This window comes from Alosa sapidissima, chromosome 11 (assembly GCF_018492685.1).
Source record: "Alosa sapidissima isolate fAloSap1 chromosome 11, fAloSap1.pri, whole genome shotgun sequence".
Taxonomy (NCBI): domain Eukaryota; kingdom Metazoa; phylum Chordata; class Actinopteri; order Clupeiformes; family Clupeidae; genus Alosa; species Alosa sapidissima.
The window spans coordinates 34,370,012-34,387,777 of NC_055967.1; the positions used below are offsets into that span (position 1 = coordinate 34,370,012).

Sequence of the window (17,766 nt, forward strand, 5' to 3'; positions counted from 1 at the left end):
TTTTTTTAGTTCTTTTAGTGCAGTTTTATGGAAGAACCATGTCATAAACATACATGTCTTTTCAGATGTCCTGCCATTAGTCATAATGATAGTGTATCGTATGTCCAGTTATGTTTCGTAGTTCCTGACCGCCAGGGCAGTCTCTTTGTAGTGGATATATATATCTCTGTTGCGCCAGCCACAGACCGAGAGTTGTATACCAAAAACGTCACTCCGTGACCCGGCGTGTGACGTCACCGAGATTATATCAGCTTTTGTCACACGCCAGCCTTCCTCTTATCTCTTCTCGCCACTTATCAGACGATTGTTGTTCTACGCAGCCCGGTGACTTCGTCGGGGCTACGGAGCTTTCTTCGTCCTCCACGGGCTGTTCAGACTACATTTCGGATAATAAGTTGGATTGACGATTGTACTGACGACCTACATGTTTTTAACCTGGAGCTTGCTCGGTTAAACGAACACTTTTTCGGCATAAAACAACGCAGCCTCACCTTGAGCCACGCTCGGTGACTGGCTAGCCTCAGTCTGTCAAACACTAACACGGTAACCGCTTGTCCCAGTCAAACACAAGCACAGCAGCCTTGCCTTGAGCCCCGCTCGGTAACCGGGTAGCTCACATCAAAACACTAGCATTCCGCCTCGCCTTGAGCCCTGCTCGGTAGGCTAGCTAGTAGCTAACTCTCCATTCCATAAGTAACATTGCCTTGAGCGTAGCTCGGTAAGTTAGAGACATCCTGTCGACTGTAAGATTTTTAATTAGCAGTGTTTTGGTAAGTATTGAAGGTTTACAGCGATCGGTATAGCTTAACAGTAGCTGAAGGAATATTCCTTAGATTAACGTGGACTTCATTGCGCGGTTCTCACCACTGCATTAGCGTTACCTGTACTTATCAGCCTTGAGCACAACGTCAATTTGGCGCTTTGTATTGCGACCATGTTTGAATCAGTACAGTGTACCCAGTGTCCCACTACACTGGAACCTTATGATGGCCATGATCTCTGCCCATCCTGTCTTGGGCTAGGCCACCTCCGTGAAGCTCTCATTAACCTGTGCATGAATTGTGCAATTATGTCGGTTGCACAGAGGCAGGCTAGGCTGGCAGGCTTGAGCGCAGAATGTGAAGCAACACTGCCTGCTGCCCTTGATAGAAAGACTGCTAAGCGCCACTCTGCGGAAACCCCCACTGTGGCTTATAAAAAAGAAAAAGTCCACATCTGGCTTGGCCCAGCAGGTGGAATCTCTTTCATCTGATATGGAGCAAATAAAATCTATGTTAATGTCACTGACTAAAGGCGCAGCCCCTTTTGACACCTCACCTGACATGCCTGAACATTCCCCATCTGAAGCAGATGATGATTATGATATCCTATCTACAGCTGCATCAAATGCTGTGTTTCAACATAGCGCTGCATGCACTGAGAATTCAGCACTCTCTGTGCAATTGGCGCCCCCAGCTGGTATGGAGCCTGCCACACGGTCCCAAGACCTTAGTGATGACTCTCTAACGTCTGCAAACATTGGGGGTGGCCCCATAGCCTCCCTGCAGTCTCAGAGCACTATGAAGCTGGCTTTAGCCAGATTGGCCCTGGACACACCGCCTGCTCAGACAGCGGAACCCAGCGCCAGCAACACGGGTAGGACGGCTATCCAACTCTTTGGCACATCTTCTGCTGGCCTTACGAGCGTCACTGCCAGGCACTAATGCCGATGCCGCCCCAGATGAATTACTGAACACTGCGCTTCAGACAATGGGCCACATAGCCCAGGACATGGGAAGACTCGTAGCTACCTTGGTGCGTGGCCTCCGCCAAGTCTGGCTAGCACAAACCCCCCTGCCCCCAGCAGCACCCTGGTACCTCGTTCGGCCCCCAGGAGCGCAGAGCGAGACCACCTGCTCAGGCGCAACGTAGACGCCCTGCGCAGGTCCCCGCTTTTGATGCTAGGCCAAGAAAAGCTCAGCGCTGACGGGCCCCGGCCGGTGACCTGACGGGCTTTTGTCAGTCCAGCAGCTGTCATACTGGAAAAAGTCCGCAAAAGACCTATGGGTCGTGCGTACAATGACAGAAGGGTACAGGCTGCAGTACAGGCTGCCGTCGCCAGCCACCCCTCAGTTCACAGCCCAGGGTCACCCAAGGCGTGCATTAGTCCTCTCCAAAAAGATTTCCTCCCTCTTGGACATTGACGCAATAGAAGTTGTTCACCCTCATGTTCACGAAGAGGGCTTTTATTCAATTTATTTCATAGTTCCAAAGAAAGATGGTGGCCAGAGACCAATCCTGGACCTCCGGAGGTTGAATATGTTCTTAAAAGTTCTTCCCTTTCGCATATGGCGTACTGCAGGCGTTCTCTGCAGCGTTGGCAAAGGAGAGTGGTTCACACTAGTAGACCTAAAGGATGCGTATTTTCATATCCCGATCGCACCAGAGCACAGAACATTTCTTCGCTTTGCATTCCAGGGGGCTATCTACCAATTCAAGGTCCTCCCATTTGGGCTCTCCCTAGCCCCCCGAATATTCACCAGATGCATGCAGGCAGCCCTGTCACCCCTCATGATCCAGGGCCTCAAAATCCTACCTTACCTCGACGACTGGCTCGTGTGCGCCCCCACCAGGGGGCAGGCAGTCATGGACACACGCACACTGCTCACTCACATCCAGGCATTGGGCCTCACTGTGAACGGGGAAAAGAGCAACTTGACGCCGACACAGTCGGTGAAGTTCATTGGGATGGGGTTGGATTCCCGCACGATGATGGCCTACCTACCCCAAGACCGAGTTCAAGCGATCCTTGCTTTCGTCGGGCGCTTGAGATTGGGAACACAGGTACCTTACCTGACATTACTGCAGCTTCAGGGCCTGCTGACAGCCGCAGCACAGGTAATTGCACTAGGGAAGCTGCATGTCAGACCTCTTCAGATGTGGCTAAGGGATCTGGGGCTGCACCCTGTACGCCACAGACGCACACCGGTACGTATATCACAAGAATGCTTGACAGCTCTACAGAAATGGCAGTCGATGGATTTTCTTTCGTCAGGAGTAGCCATGGGACAGCTTCCATCACGCAGGGAAGTATTAACAACCGATGCATCCAAAACTGGGTGGGGCACAGTCTGGCGCCCCAGGGGAGTGCGGGGCATGTGGTCATCGCCCGTGGCACAAGAGCACATCAACATGCTCAAATTGCGAGCAGTCCGACTGGCATTGGAACATTTTCTCCCAGTGCTGAAGGGCAGGCACGTGCTAGTCCGCTCCGACAACCTGTCCACTGTGTTCCATGTGAACCACTACGGAGGCACCAGGTAACGAGATCTCCTGAAACTAGCACAGGAATTGTGGTCGTGGGCTTACCCCAGGTTCCTTTCACTAAGAGCGATACACCTGGCGGGTGTGAACAACAGTGTAGCGGACGCACAGGTCCTGCTGTGCCCTGTTAGGGCGCTGAGATATTATGTTACTGCTACTGCTGAGATTCGCCGCTCAGACCAGTTGTTTGTTTGTTTTTCTGAGGCCAAACGAGGAATGCCACTCTCCAAACAGAGGCTCTCGCACTGGTTCATTGAGGTGATAGTCGGCCTACAAGCATGTTAACCGTAGACTGCCGGCACCTGTAAAAGGGCATTCGGTCAGGGGCGTGGCAGCTTCGTGGGCAGCCCTCAAGGAGATCCCTCTGTCTGACATTTGTGCGGCCGCAACATGGTCGTCCCCATGTACATTTAGCCGCTTCTACAATGTTAATGTGGCATCTACCCCCTGCCTAGCTTCAGCAGTGCTGTCTCCAGCAGATTTGGGTTCCATCTGAGTCACTCCTCGTGACATTGTGATATTCTTCATCCACTACAAAGAGACTGCCCTGGCGGTCAGGAACTACGAAACTTAACGCTAGTTATGAATGTAACTGTGGTTATGTGAGTAGTGGATGACCGCCAGGGTTTCTGGTCACTCGGAGTATGCGAGAAGAGACCAGTTACCTGAGGAAGGCTGGCGTGTGACAAAAGCTGATATAAACTCGGTGACGTCACACGCCGGGTCACGGAGTGACGTTTTTGGTATACAGCTCTCAGTCTGTGGCTGGCGCAACAGAGATATATCCACTACAAAGAGACTGCCCTGGCGGTCATCCACTACTCACATAACCACAGTTACATTCGTAACTAGCGTTATTTATATATCCATAACTTAGGTAACTTAGTTGGGAATGGTCATGCTGACTCTGATTACATGTCGTGAAAATTCAAATCACACCTCAATAATCAGCAAGTTGCATATTCATCGCAGCAAATGTCATGTGAGTTTTCTTGAACACTATGACATTACAGTTGACATACCACGGATGCATACTGTAATTGGTATAAGTATAAGTGTATATATACTCTTTTGATCCTGTGAGGGAAATTTGGTCTTTGCATTTATCCCAATCCGTGAATTAGTGAAACACACTCAGCACACAGTGTACACACAGTGAGGTGAAGCACACACTAATCCCGGCGCAGTGAGCTGCCTGCAACAACAGCGGCGCTCGGGGAGCAGTGAGGGGTTAGGTGCCTTGCTCAAGGGCACTTCAGTCGTGCCTACTGGTCGGGATCTGAACCGGCAACCCTCCGGTTACAAATCCGAAGCGCTAACCAGTAGGCCACGGCTGCCCATAGTTTGTGTGAAATGAATATCCATTATACTGTATGTTCATGGCATGGTTACACTAGTAACAGACTTCCATGACTATCTGGCATTAATCTGAGCCTCTACTTAAACTAACTTAACTTAATAGATACTAATAGCAATACTGTGACTCTTCTCGTTATCACAGAGCACAGAGATCCTGAAGATGTTGCAGAGAGCTTCAGGCCATGCCCCTGAAGCTGCAGACCCAGGAAAACTGCCCAAAGGAACTTTGGGTAAGGATTACATCACACTGTTAAAGGCCATTACCTCATTATTGTATGTGAAAGAATCATAGTTGTAGAGAAAGTAGTTATAAGCAGTTTCACAGAAAATGAGTAGAATTTGAGACATATGTTTTTGGATTATGGATACATTATTCAGTGTTCCTCTCTTTTATATGATGTAGCGCAATCATTGGTGCACAGACTGAAACAGCAAGAAGATGCAAACAACAGGAGGCAAGACCTGCTTCAGTCTTTACACAGGTACCTGCACTACACACGCACAGAGGCATAAAGCTTAAGGGACTCAGTAGCACCCTCTAGTGTTAAATTTATAGACACTATAAAGTCACTGTATCAGAGCATACAGTACTTCTCAGAAATGTAATATTAGATAAGTCGTGTGCATGCATGTTGTGCATGTGGTCTACATGCTTGATCACCCTCAAGCGCACTGTGGATTTTTTTTAATTTAATTTATATAGTATATTTAGTATTTAGTTTTGTTAGTTTTTCTTATCTTGTACTGTCTCTATTGTACAGTGGAGTTTTGTTATATGTTTATATTTATACTTATATTTACCATTTCTGCTGTAAGTGCATGTTGTGTGTGATGTCTGTATGCTACTGAGACCCTTGAACCCTCTTGGGGATCAATAAAGTATCTATCTATCTATCTACATCAGTGTGATCTGTGCTCTGTGGTTCTGCTGCAGGACTCCAAAGGCTGTATCCCTAGACCGGACCAGATCCATAATCAACTCCCCTCTTTTAAACAGGGTACTCTCCTCTCACACATCCTGATACATGCAAAGCATTGACTTCAGTGGATGATATATATATATATATATTGCTCAAAGAAATTAAGGGAACAGGGAATTTGCTTTTTGCTTGTGCAAATGTACAATGTATTTTAAGTTGTTTTATATTAAAGGAGAATTACGGCGATTTTTCACATAGATCTCTGTTTCTCAGTCACCGAGTACTAGCTAGCTTGACTTGCTGCAGCCAACGGTTAGAGCAATCAGACAGCTAGAGTGCTACACTCCTTAAAATCCTTGAAATCATGCCCCCAGAGTGTAGCACTGTAGCTGCCTGGCGGCTCTTGCTGTTGGTTGCAGCAACCTGAGCTAGGCAGCACCGATTATTTTCAGGGGAGGGGGGGTTAGTACCCGGTGACTTAAAACAGAGATCTATGCGAAAGATTGCCAGAGTTTCCCCTTAAATAACATAGTCCATGATTTTATTGGCTGTTGAGCTGAAATACCATGCCTTTTGAAAAAGCGCATATCCACTTGCTGTACTAAATCCCCAAACATTCTCCCAGGCAGACAAGAGGAAACTGCAGAGGGGAGAGACAGTGGAGACCAGCACCCCAACGGCCACGGGTGCTGGGGGCCTCGCTGACTGCAGTCAGTCCTCCACTCCCCCACCGGACAATGGTACCAGCAGGAGCAGCCTGACCCGCTGCCACACCATCCACCAGGACCTCTCCAAGGACCCCTCTCTGCCTGACCACCCAAGCCCCACTCCTACCGACCTCTCTGAAGCATCACCTGACCAGTCACATGAGGCCCTACCCGACCTACCACCGGTCAACGGGGACACGAGGGAGGCCCTACCCGACCTACCACCGGTCAACGGGGACACGAGGGAGGCCCTACCCGACCTACCACCGGTCAACGGGGACACGAGGGAGGCCCTGGATGAGGAGGAAGAGGAGGACCTGCAGCACAGGACCAATGGGTCCCCAGAGACAGAAGCAACGTTAAAGGAGATGGATGACCTTTGACTTCTAAATGACTGGGAAAACCTTTTGAGCCCTCTGCCCCCACTTGGTCCTTCCTGAGCTCTGGTCTGAGACCTGATGTCAGAGGACCACCCCTGGTTGAGGCATTGTAGGGAGCGGTGTATGAAGGTCACCTGATGCAGTAGGACGCCACAATGGCCCAGCACGAGTACTAGTCTTGGCTTAAGTGATTAACGCTGAGCACCTAAGGGATTTCCATACTAAGTAATAGGCAAGAGGATGGCATATTTGAGAGAGAGAGAGAGTTGATAAGAGTTGATAGAGACTTGATAGAGGGCTTCACTTTGAGCACTTTTGAGTTCCAACTGTTTTATCATTTATCATATCACCACAAGTTGAAAAGGGAAATGTTCTTGGAATTAGTATTTGTGTCTTTATTTTTGATAACAAAACTTGTAAACTCCAAGGACAGACCTGACTATAGTATCATTCTAGGAGCTGGAATACTTGATTGGTCTTACCGTGTAATTTGCACATGCATCTGAATATTTCTTATTAGTTGATTTAAATTTAAAAACCTTTTCTTGCTATTAGTTTTCTTTTTAACACTTTGGTTCAGTTGAGAACCCTCAGAAGTTCTTTGGTCATAATGTTTCTAGAAGTAAACTGCTATGCATTTTCTTCCCAGTGATTAGAATGTAGTCCTTGTCTTCGCATTCATTTTAAAATGTAATTTATTTCTGTGTCAGCATTTTGTCTACTGTTATAAATGCAACAGTTTTGTTCCTGTTGTGCATCAAGAGCTTCCAAGACAGCAATGTCCCAGTGCACATCTACTCCTAGTGACACGGCTACGAAGTGCTTTGTTCCTCGAGAAAGGCCATTTTAACACCAAATTGGAAGCAGTAGAGCAGTAGAACCAAGTAAAATAAATAATCCCAGTATTGCAAGCTTGCATTGCATGCAAGTAAATTGTCATTACTTCATTATGGCTGGGTTTTGAGGTTTTTCAGGTCTTGTAAGCTGTTTCTGTTATCTGGATAGATAAGCACATAATGACTCACCTAAAAACATCTACACAACATGTTTTACTGAGTATAATGTAGTACCGGATTTGAGATAAGGGGGTATAAGGACCTGAACAACACACCCTCTTACCATTGCACTCCCTCACATAAAAAAAAAGACTTGCTGTACTGTAGTTGCACTCCTACTCTGAGCGATTGTCTACACTTTAGATAGATAGATACTTTATTGATCCCTAGGGGAAATTCAAGAAAACAAGATCTCTCAACTCTATGTACCTGCTTTGTTGTGTCCTGGTGCTTTTTTGCATCTTCATTAGGATTCTGGCCTAGAAAACCTTGCTGGAATTTCCAACTTTGCTGCTCACTGTTGTGTTCTCTTACAGCTTCACAGAAACACAGAAAATGTATCTGTGTAGCAATAAAGATGTGTATTCACCATGATTTTTGTCTCAAGATTGATCTGCCATTTCACCTGAGGAGTTGAGCTAAATTATTTTTTATTAATTATTTATTATAATTATTACAACTAAAAGGATTGTGTTTTTACTTCGAGCAACTGGCGTGTGTATGCTTAGGTCTTTATTGGGACAGAGAAAATGAGAAGAACATAATGGCTGTATCCGAAATGACATACTGCTGGACGATTTACTGCATATGACTTGCTACTTATCTGTCAATATCACAGTTTATGAGCAGTGTGTAGTATGCACTGCCATACACTATTGTTATTTGGAAGCTGCAACTGATTTTCACAGCGGAAACAAACGAAGTTCTGCCGGAAACGACGTTTCCATGATTTTGATAGTCTGTGATGCATGGGCTGCACTCGCATAGCTCAGCAGGTAGTTATAAAACCATGTCATTCCTCTGAAGGGAGAATATAATACTGGCGGATTTTTTTAAATTTGGTAAGAATTAATTTACTCATTTGTCCGAACAACGCACTGAAGTAACATTTGGTGTGTAATGAAAACCACTGTTGTGTTCAGCTAGCCTGCTAGCCTTACATGTATTTACTGAAGTTATATGAAATATGGCTAGCTGCAAGCATTAGCAATGATCCATAGCTCGTGCCTCTAGTAAATGTAATCAGTGAAAGTGAAATCAGATATTTTTTCTATTTCAATAACGTTACGTACAAATTACGTTACATGGTGTAGTTTGTTACGCTACTGGCAATGGTGTGAATGTGAATCGTTTTCTTAACATGTATTTAGCTAGCTATAACGTTAACGTTATCTGCTGGTCATAAAGCTGTCTCGCTAGCAAATATAGCTAAGACAGGTATTTGAAATGCATAACATTTAGCAGCTAGGTAAGTTGTTGATTTAGTGATCTGCATTTGCTAACTTTGATTTGCCAGGTAAATGTTGGGAGCAAGCTATGAAGAAAGCACTTCGTTAGCTACTGCAACAGCAGACTGGGCTTTGATTGTCCATCCACAATCTGAGACGCCAGAGCTGTTAACCTTTTAAGAGTGTAAACAGACTTCTAAATCCGTTAATCGGACACTGGGAAATCTTGTGTGTGACTTAAGGCACCCCAGATCTACTCAACAGCCGTTTAACTAGTGCAGCTTACGCTGTCATCTTCGTTATCCTTGACTATATCCTTTGCTTCCTCCATAACCACATAGGAGCAGCAGATAACCCTGTGTCGCTTGACACTAGATTAGAACAATGGACAGCTATACCATATGTCTTTGCAGAATGTTCGCCGTAGGGTGTCACGTCCCTGTCGTTGTCCAAATCACCTCCTCCTGGGCTTGAAGATGCATCAGCTGCCGCTTAGCCCCGTGAGGGCTTGCAAAAAGCACAGTATGACACTTTAACAGAAGATTCTAGGGAGAGACAAGCAAGGTTTGTGAGTGTGGCCTCTCTCTCTCTCTCTCTCTCTCTCTCTCTCTCTCTCTCTCTCTCTCTCTCTTTCTCTCTTTTTTTTTTAATGTATTTTTATATTGTTTGTCTTTATACTTGTGGTGGTACATAATGTTTACTATTATGTGTTCTTATTGTTTTTCTCTCTCCGTGGTGGATAATGAATCCAGTCTCTGGTGTGTTGCCTCCCCTCCTCCCCTGGACCGTGTCAGGTCGCGATGCAATCCCATAGGCTGCGTGAAATGGACCAGCAGCAGCAGAGGCCGCTGCTGCAGGGGGAGTCTGCCGTGGTGGGGGGGGGCCCAGCGGGCATCTCCTCTGACTCCGCACAGCTCTGGTTCATCCAGGACGGCTGCGGCATGGTGTGTGCCTTCATCACGTGGTTCCTGGTGCTCTACGCCGACTTCGTGGTCACCTTCGTCATGCTGCTGCCAGCCAAGAGCATGTGGTACGCCGTGGTCAACGGTGTGCTGTTCAACGGGCTGGCTGTGCTGGCGCTCGCGTCGCACCTGCGGACCATGCTCACTGACCCGGTCAGTCAGGGCCTGCTGGGTCCTCAGTCGGTGGTGGGAGGGGGAGAGTTGGGTTTTGTAATACATGGAGTGTTAAAGGGAATAAGCTGCATTTTTCACATATGTGAAAAATATTTGTGTATGATGAGTGAATGTGGGATGGGATGAGCTGAGTGGCTTTGATGACCTTTGGGAAAAGAGTAAGCTCTCTTGAGTGGGAAATAATTAAGGATGACTACATCATTGAAACGGAGTAGGAATAATAGGTTTACTGTAACAGTGAGAGTGTGAGTAAAGCATCTTGTCTCCTGGTCCTGAAAGTGTTTGCATTTCTGACAGTGTTTTTTGTCCACATCCAAATGACCCCAATACTTAACAATAATAATGACGAATGTCTGGATAAAAAGTTATTGATTGGTGTGGTCCTCCTCAGAGTTGAAAATGATCTCCGTCATCTGCCTCTTTCTCTGCCCTTCCTGCAGGGTGCGGTTCCGAAGGGCAATGCCACAAAGGAGTACATGGATAGCTTGCAACTGAAGCCCGGCGAGGTCATCTACAAGTGCCCCAAGTGCTGCAGTATCAAGCCAGAGAGGGCCCATCACTGCAGGTCAGTTGGCCGTGTGGGAGGGAGTGGTTCTCATGTTTCATTAGAAAATTTGGCTCATTTTCCTACTGGAGTTTGTGGCACTGCTGTTTGAGTTGGGCCTCCAAAGCCCAAAATTAGTAAAACCCATGCCATTTTCTTTATTTCATTTTTATTTATGGTTCATAGCAGATGCCAAAAGTGACTCACAATGACGACAATAAACATTACACTAACATTAAAAATAACATATATATCATATAGCATAAAAAAGGCAAAATTAGTCATAGACCAAACATCATAGACATATAACAGAATTAGTATTAGACTAAAATTTAACGGAATGATAACAGTAACCATAAACATATACAAACCACAACTCTCTGTAAGAAATTATTAATTAGACACTAGTATAATGCATTTAAAGGCATCCAATGCAAGTTGTTTTGCCTTAATGTAACAGCTTCAAAGTCATTTTGGTGGTAAACTAACTTGTAATAGGGAGGATGGCATGCTCTCTCAGCTGTACCCTATCATCTACACTACCCCCACTCCCCTAACAGCACTTGCGCAATAGCCTACTATTTGTATGAAACTGTGTAATATAGGCTTAACTGTTTGCGATGGAGACATTGGACATTGGAGACAGTTGGTAGATTTTGGACATCATTCTGTTTATAGTTTTAATATCTGTGGAATAACTTTCACTGATTATGATTGTGATGTGTTGAATTAAGAAGTTGCTATTTTCCACTCTTCTCAGCATCTGTAAGCGATGCATCCGTAAGATGGACCACCATTGCCCTTGGGTCAACAACTGTGTGGGGGAAAACAATCAGCGCTTCTTTGTGCTTTTCACTGTAAGTTTGCACATGTTGTACTGTATAGGTGGTGGTGTTGTATGTTCACCTGTAGGTATAAGGAAAATGTTCTTCCTTTGTTTTTAACAAGGGTAGAATGATTTTTTTTCATTTATGGTCAGCAAGTAAGCACCAGAAGTCTTCACACAATAATCGATCAGCCTGGAAAAATGTTTTTGATAAATTTGTGTGTGTGTGCGTGTGTGTGTGTTTCTTTAGATGTATATAGCCATGATCTCGGCCCATGCTCTTGCCCTCAGTGGGTTCCAGTTCATCACCTGTGTGCGAGTTCAGTGGAACGGTGAGAATGACCACATACTAGGCTTTTAATCTGGCACACTGCAATTTGTGATCGCTGATATGCTGTATGCACTGCAAAAAACTGCTTATCTAATAAAATCTAACCAAGATTATTAGTCAATTAATATTATTAGTATTATATGTTTTGATCTTATTATAAGATTAATAACACTTGGTTAGATTTCATTTTTTGCAGTGTAATATAGCTATGTATACGACTGTTGAAGCTTGAGGAGCATCCTTTGTACTCATCCCGACATTACAGTGATGGTGATACTTCAGCCGTACAGATGTGACATAAAGTGGATAAAAATGCCCAGCATCAAGTGTGCATTGATTCAGATTTGACATCATGAGTATACCTACGTATATTATGTACATGAGTGGAATATCAAATAGAGAAGTTAAAATAAATTGTATGAGTGAATAAATTATAAACAATAACAGTCTCTTCTCTTCTTTTAGCTGAGATCATGTGTGAATAATGTGTCTCTGTCTCTGCGGCGCCCCCTAGAGTGCAGTGACTTCTCCCCTCCGGTGACGGTCATGCTCATGATCTTCCTCTGCCTGGAGGCACTCCTCTTCCTCACCTTCACTGCAGTCATGTTCGGCACTCAGATCCACTCCATCTGTAACGACGAGACCGTAAGTGGACACTCATCATCATCATGCCCCTGCTGATGAAAACTTGATTTGTACTAGTAATTCTGGTCAATTGTTCTCTATAAGTCTACAAATGAGAACTCTGTGCATATCTGACGTCTGATACATTCACGTTGTGGCCAACGTTGTATGGTACAATGCATAGCTGTCTGTCACAAGTGAAATAAGCCCTCCCCCATGCCTCTGAGTGCTACCTGCACTGAGTTGTGGGCTCTGGAACTGAAACCTTAACTACCGCATACTTTGTGATCTCCGCAAGATCACGCCCTCTTAACAGCTGGAAGTAAACTTTTTACAATATAGTACTTTGGTGCCATCCAGTGCATAGCTGAGAAAACAGCATCCAAAGTCTTTATTTTGGCTTTGAAAAGGAAAACGGAGATCAAAGCTTTAATTCTCTCTATATATATATATTTGTTTACATTTTTATTAGATTTTATTTTTGGGCAGGATTCAGAGAACATACCAGTTTACAGTGAGTTATTATATCCACTTGGCTTATGGAAAATGTATGGAAGAAAAAGCTTTTATTTTTTTCAAACACATTTTGAGCATTTCTGATGCTCCGTCAACACCATGACCCTTCTTTGACCCTTGTGTCCATCCCTCTGTCCACGCAGGAGATCGAGCGCCTGAAGAGCGAGCGGCCCACCTGGGAGCGGAGGACACGCTGGGAGGGCATGAGGGCCGTGTTCGGAGGCCAGCCCTCGCTCGTCTGGGTCAACCCCTTCGCTGGCCTGCGTCTGCGCCACTTGCTCGCCACGCGCACGCGGAAGAGCGGCCCAGAGTTCTCTGTCTAAACACACACACACACACACATACACACATACACACACACACACATGCACACACATACACACACACACACACGCGCTACACTACACCACACTGTGCACACACTACATGCGGACGCAGGTGTGAGTTTCTGTGAGTCGTCCATTCCAGGTGTTGGAGAGTTCTGGTCATCATGAGGACGCGCTCCAAAAATAATCCTAAAATAGCACTGACTGGCACATATGTGTAAACAGAGACACACAGATAACGTGATCACCCACACAGTGTGTATGTGGTCACACACAGAGACAGCGTCACTGGTCCACTCCCACGTCATGAAGCTGAGCTTGTGAAAGAGACACAATCAATCAAGAGACACTATGATATGGCATACACTACATGACTGCACCAAGAAGTACACACACACACACACTCACACACACTAACTCTCCTGTGTAAGGGAGCTTACTTGGTGCTGTGTATGACTCCAAGACTGACTGGCTCCTTAGCGAGTACAGCCCGCCCTCCTATGGAACTGCTTTGCCACCCATTGGGTCTTAAAAGGGAATATGAAGCTGCAATCAAACAGAAGACCTTTGTTGTCACCATTGTTTATTTTATTATTTTTTACTCGTCATTTGTATGTATATGTGTTTTGTTTTTTAAGCATTGTCAAGTCATCTCTTGTTTGTTTAAAGTGCATCTCTCCTCAATTGTTTAGGTGGTCCAAAGTCAATGATACAGCTGGGAAGGTTTATGCACTGAATGTCATAGTTGAGCCGAGCCAGGCTGTTTGTGGTGCGTCCGTCTGGACACACTCGCTGGGCTTCGGACAGTGATTTTACTGTAAGTACTCAGGAGAATAGAGGAAGCGAGTAAGAGCTGAGGAGGATGAAATGCATAGACAAAGAAAGGAGGCTGTGCTGGAGGGGGTGGGTAGATGACCGGATGCCAAAATGGCCCAGTTTCACTCCCTTTCTGAACGGTCACCGCTCGTGTGTTATTGTGAAAGTGGCCAAAGCCTCGGTTTCACGTGAAGTGACTGAACGAAATTGCTGGATGTTGATGTCTGAAGACTGGGTTTGCTGTAGGGTTCTAATGACCCAGACAAAAAAACAGAACCAGGGTTCGGATCTGCTTTGGTGATGGCATACTATCACCACTCTTTTTTTTTTTTTTGCCCAGCTTGTACATGTGCACATTATAACGGCTTTGGCCCATCCCACCCACTACAGCACGCACCCATATATGTGTTTAAAGGACAGAGAGCGGTCTGTGCAGCCTGTTTAATTACTATACCTCCTGTGGGTGCTGGAAAAGTCGAGGCTTACTGCAGGGATACGAGTGACAATGAGAGATCTTTAAAAGCTCAGTGTAATTGCTTCTCATATAGTCTTCTGGGGTGGATTATTCATTTGATGGCTCATAGTACAGTGGCCTGCATGGTACAAAAGTAGTTTTGATCTATGACAGATTAGTCTGGCTTTAAAAATAGTGACCTCTAAAATCCTGTTATTTGAGTGCATGCGCGTCATATATGTATTGAAAAATCAAAAGTCTTATTATGACAGAAAAATGTTACTCAAATAATATTCCAAGGATGTGATGAACCTCTCACAACTCTGAACCATGCAGTCATTCATGCATCAATCACTCCTTTTTTTGGTGCAAAGGACATTGTTAAGATAATATCAGGTGGAAATGTGTAGTATCTGGAGAAAACTTGTCTGTCTGTTGGAATTAAAGATTATTTCGTACATACTGACCTTTGGCTTGTTGATGTACTTGCCTATGTGTTGTCTAGTAACATTATGAACAGATGCACCAATGCTAATTAATCCCGAGAATGCGATGCAACCTTTAAGATATGCAAAAGATTGTTGAGAGAAGTGAAAGTGCCTTGAACATAGAAATGTTGTACTGCAGGTTATTCTATATCGACCCACCGGATTTGTGTGTGTGACTACCACCTGTGTGGCCTAGCGGTTCTTCCCACACTCTGCACACCAATGTGTCTCTAAAGAGAGAGTGAATCATACATATGTTCTGGGACGCACACCAACTACACACTCAGTGGAGTAAGCTCCAACTTCCTCTGGATTGTACCGAGGAGTGGTTTTTTTTTGTAACTATTACCATAACTGCAGTTAACACGTGCCTCTTAGCTAGCATTGGGTTGTTTTTTTAAAGCCTAATCAATAATGTTAGGGGGAGCGTTCTTTCTGGTTCTGTTGCTGGTGCCCAGACACGGTTCTGGAGGAGTGGTGAAGGACCCCCAACCGGGCTTTTCCGATCAGGACCTTTTCTGGGGATCTGACCAGTACGACTTTGCCATCGTGCTGCGCGCCTCTGGCCTGGAGTGCTTTTGGCATATGGCTCACCAGGGAGAGCAGTTCTACTTCAACTACATGGTAATAATAATAATATATTTTATTTGTAACGCACTTTACATTCTCAGGCAATCTCACAGTGCACATGGTGAGGAAACACAGGCATGGCTTTGGCTAACGATTGATAGTGGTTCTTTATAAGATTCTATTTTGTTTTCAGTGCATTACACAGACACTAAAAAATATTCCACATGTTCCACACTATTATGAAAATATTCCACATATTTCAATTGTATTCTAGGGTGATGGTACTTGGAATACTTAAAAGGGATTGTTTTGGAAAATGTTAAAAGTAAATTCTACTGAAGACTACAGCAGTAGAATGGTGTTGCCTTTACATAGTATTTCATGCACTTTGACTTCTGTAAAAACAACATGAGTCACTCTTTGCTGTATTTCCACCATATGCTAGCATCACACATAGTTAGTCTCACACACACACACAAGGTTGGTGACTGATAACGACCTCAATCTGAGAAACATTGTTCTCTATCTGAAATGAGATCTGATTCCGATCTGCTCACGCCTAGTCCTGGTTTACTACTACAGGTCCAGTGGGTGACTGGTGTGGCCAACGACAGACACTTGGCAGTGACCGTCAACTCCCCATCGGGCTACCTAGTCGGGCAGGCTGATGAGGCCATAGGGGAGATCAAATTTGAGGCCAAAGAGACCGGTAAATTACTGTTAGACTTGTCCATTCTACAGACTGCTGTCAGTATGTTTGTAACTGATTATCAAAGCCAAGATGTAGGTGTTATCAGCGTCATTGATTTTTTTTTCTCTACTGAAATGTTTTTATTCTCTACTAAATATGTGTAAAGTAGCCTGATGTGTAAAGTGTTATACTGTTTCTATTGGAAGTGCTTTGATTGATCCTATGTATTTGTCTGAGTAGAATGTCTCAGTATAATCTGACATTAATAATGTAAATTTCTGTCGCTGTTCAATGACACATTTTAGGATTTTATCAGATGTGCCTCAGCAACTTCCACAACCGCTTTGGCAGCCTGCAGGTATTCTTGAACTTTGGGGTCTACTATGAGGACTCAGAACATGAGAAGAAACAGAAGGAAAAAGAAAACCAGAAGAAGGAAGAGGACATGAAAAACTTAAATAACACCCTGTCCACCATTGAGGTTAGGCTGATGGACAACTTGTAATTGACCATCATTTCAGTATGTCAGTATACAAACACGGTTTTTAATGTGTGTCACTTAATTAATATCACTAGTGTGTTGTACAATATCTCCCCTCTACATGGAATATGGTTGTGGAATTATACAACTGTCTGTTTAAGACGTTGTACTGACTGGAAAGCCCCAAACATCTTTAATTCCCTGAATGGTCCAGTGACACAAGGTTTACAAATAGAAAAGTCCACGAAGCATGTTGATATACAAAGTTAAGCTGAGCTTCAAGTCTTATAAACCTCTGCTTCTAGAACATTCTCTTATGGAGATTTGTTTACACTGTAACACTCCGCCGTTGCCTCCCTACAGGAAAGTTCTCTCAAGCTGCAAAGCTACGTGTTCCACATGTGGCGTCACTACAACTTTGCCCGCATGCGTCAGGGGACGGACTACTACATCCTCCTGTCCAACTCCACCTACGTGAGCTATTGGTCTGCAGCGCTGAGTGTGGTCATCATCCTGTCCGGTTACCTGCAGCTGTTCTCCCTCAAGAGGCTCTTCAACACCAAAACCACAACAGAAACAGAGAAACCTCGCTGCTGAGCCAATGAGAGTACGAAGGAGAGAGATCTGTGCGTTGTAGCAGTGATGTCTATGTGTGCAGTCAAGGTGCAGGTCACGTAATAGAGGGCAAACTTGCTAACATGTCTGTCATGTTTTGTATTACAGATTTTAATAAATAAAACATTACCCAAATAGGAACCCAAGAGGAGTTTGTACATTGTAATTGTGTCAAAATCAGCTCAGTTGGCCAAATCAGCTGTTAAATTGTTTAAATTCAAGTGTGTGAAAAGTACTTAGTGTGCAGCTGCACCAAATCATTCATGTCACTCTTCATACTTCTAAAGGTATGCATCAGAGATATACAAAATAACATCAAAACATGTAGTTTGTGTGTGTATATATATATATATATATATATCTTCCTGTCAGTCCTGGAGAAAAAAACATTTATT

The 17,766-nt window shown here is 44.6% G+C and overlaps 3 protein-coding genes across 10 annotated transcripts in view; all 3 read left to right on the forward strand.

Annotated features, from left to right (window-relative positions):
- The window catches only part of ankrd27 (ankyrin repeat domain 27 (VPS9 domain)), a 42,526-nt gene extending 34,427 nt beyond the window's left edge, over positions 1–8,099 (forward strand). For 6 of the 7 annotated variants that reach the window (XM_042110920.1, XM_042110919.1, XM_042110917.1 and 3 more), the window contains 4 exons: positions 4,805–4,892; positions 5,066–5,144; positions 5,597–5,660; positions 6,208–8,099. In XM_042110920.1, the coding sequence (XP_041966854.1) occupies positions 4,805–4,892; positions 5,066–5,144; positions 5,597–5,660; positions 6,208–6,672 (696 nt within the window). In that variant the 3' untranslated portion in view covers positions 6,673–8,099. The remainder of the gene's footprint in view (positions 1–4,804; positions 4,893–5,065; positions 5,145–5,596; positions 5,661–6,207) is intronic. The other variant, XM_042110916.1, reaches the window with a different exon arrangement.
- A 335-nt stretch (positions 8,100–8,434) lies between these two features.
- Positions 8,435–14,992, forward strand: LOC121724420 (palmitoyltransferase ZDHHC7-like). 2 transcript variants are annotated; one of them, XM_042110986.1, is made up of 8 exons: positions 8,435–8,566; positions 9,367–9,517; positions 9,706–10,068; positions 10,530–10,654; positions 11,394–11,490; positions 11,710–11,791; positions 12,305–12,435; positions 13,074–14,992. In XM_042110986.1, exons 3-8 carry the CDS (start codon positions 9,754–9,756, stop codon positions 13,251–13,253), a joined length of 930 nt encoding a protein of 309 aa, XP_041966920.1. In that variant the 5' UTR covers positions 8,435–8,566; positions 9,367–9,517; positions 9,706–9,753; the 3' UTR covers positions 13,254–14,992. The 2 variants fall into 2 exon arrangements, with proteins under 2 accessions (XP_041966920.1, XP_041966921.1); XM_042110987.1 differs by having other exon boundaries at positions 8,439–8,566; positions 9,295–9,517.
- A 274-nt stretch (positions 14,993–15,266) lies between these two features.
- LOC121724426 (transmembrane emp24 domain-containing protein 6-like) lies at positions 15,267–17,488 on the forward strand. Its single transcript, XM_042110993.1, has 4 exons — positions 15,267–15,638; positions 16,167–16,293; positions 16,581–16,756; positions 17,120–17,488. The coding sequence occupies exons 1-4, from the start codon at positions 15,429–15,431 to the stop codon at positions 17,351–17,353; spliced, it is 747 nt and encodes a 248-aa protein (XP_041966927.1). The 5' UTR covers positions 15,267–15,428; the 3' UTR covers positions 17,354–17,488.
- The last annotated feature ends 278 nt before the right edge of the window (positions 17,489–17,766 follow it).

Bases quoted from the DNA above. Each gene is read 5' to 3' on its own strand.
- LOC121724420 (XM_042110986.1), top strand. From the start codon at position 9,754: ATGCAATCCCATAGGCTGCGTGAAATGGACCAGCAGCAGCAGAGGCCG. The intron at 10,655-11,393 runs GTCAGTTGGCCG...CACTCTTCTCAG, and splicing joins GAGAGGGCCCATCACTGCAG to CATCTGTAAGCGATGCATCC. The intron at 11,792-12,304 runs GTGAGAATGACC...GGCGCCCCCTAG, and splicing joins TGTGCGAGTTCAGTGGAACG to AGTGCAGTGACTTCTCCCCT.
- LOC121724426 (XM_042110993.1), top strand. From the start codon at position 15,429: ATGTTAGGGGGAGCGTTCTTTCTGGTTCTGTTGCTGGTGCCCAGACAC. The intron at 15,639-16,166 runs GTAATAATAATA...TTACTACTACAG, and splicing joins AGTTCTACTTCAACTACATG to GTCCAGTGGGTGACTGGTGT. The intron at 16,294-16,580 runs GTAAATTACTGT...GACACATTTTAG, and splicing joins ATTTGAGGCCAAAGAGACCG to GATTTTATCAGATGTGCCTC.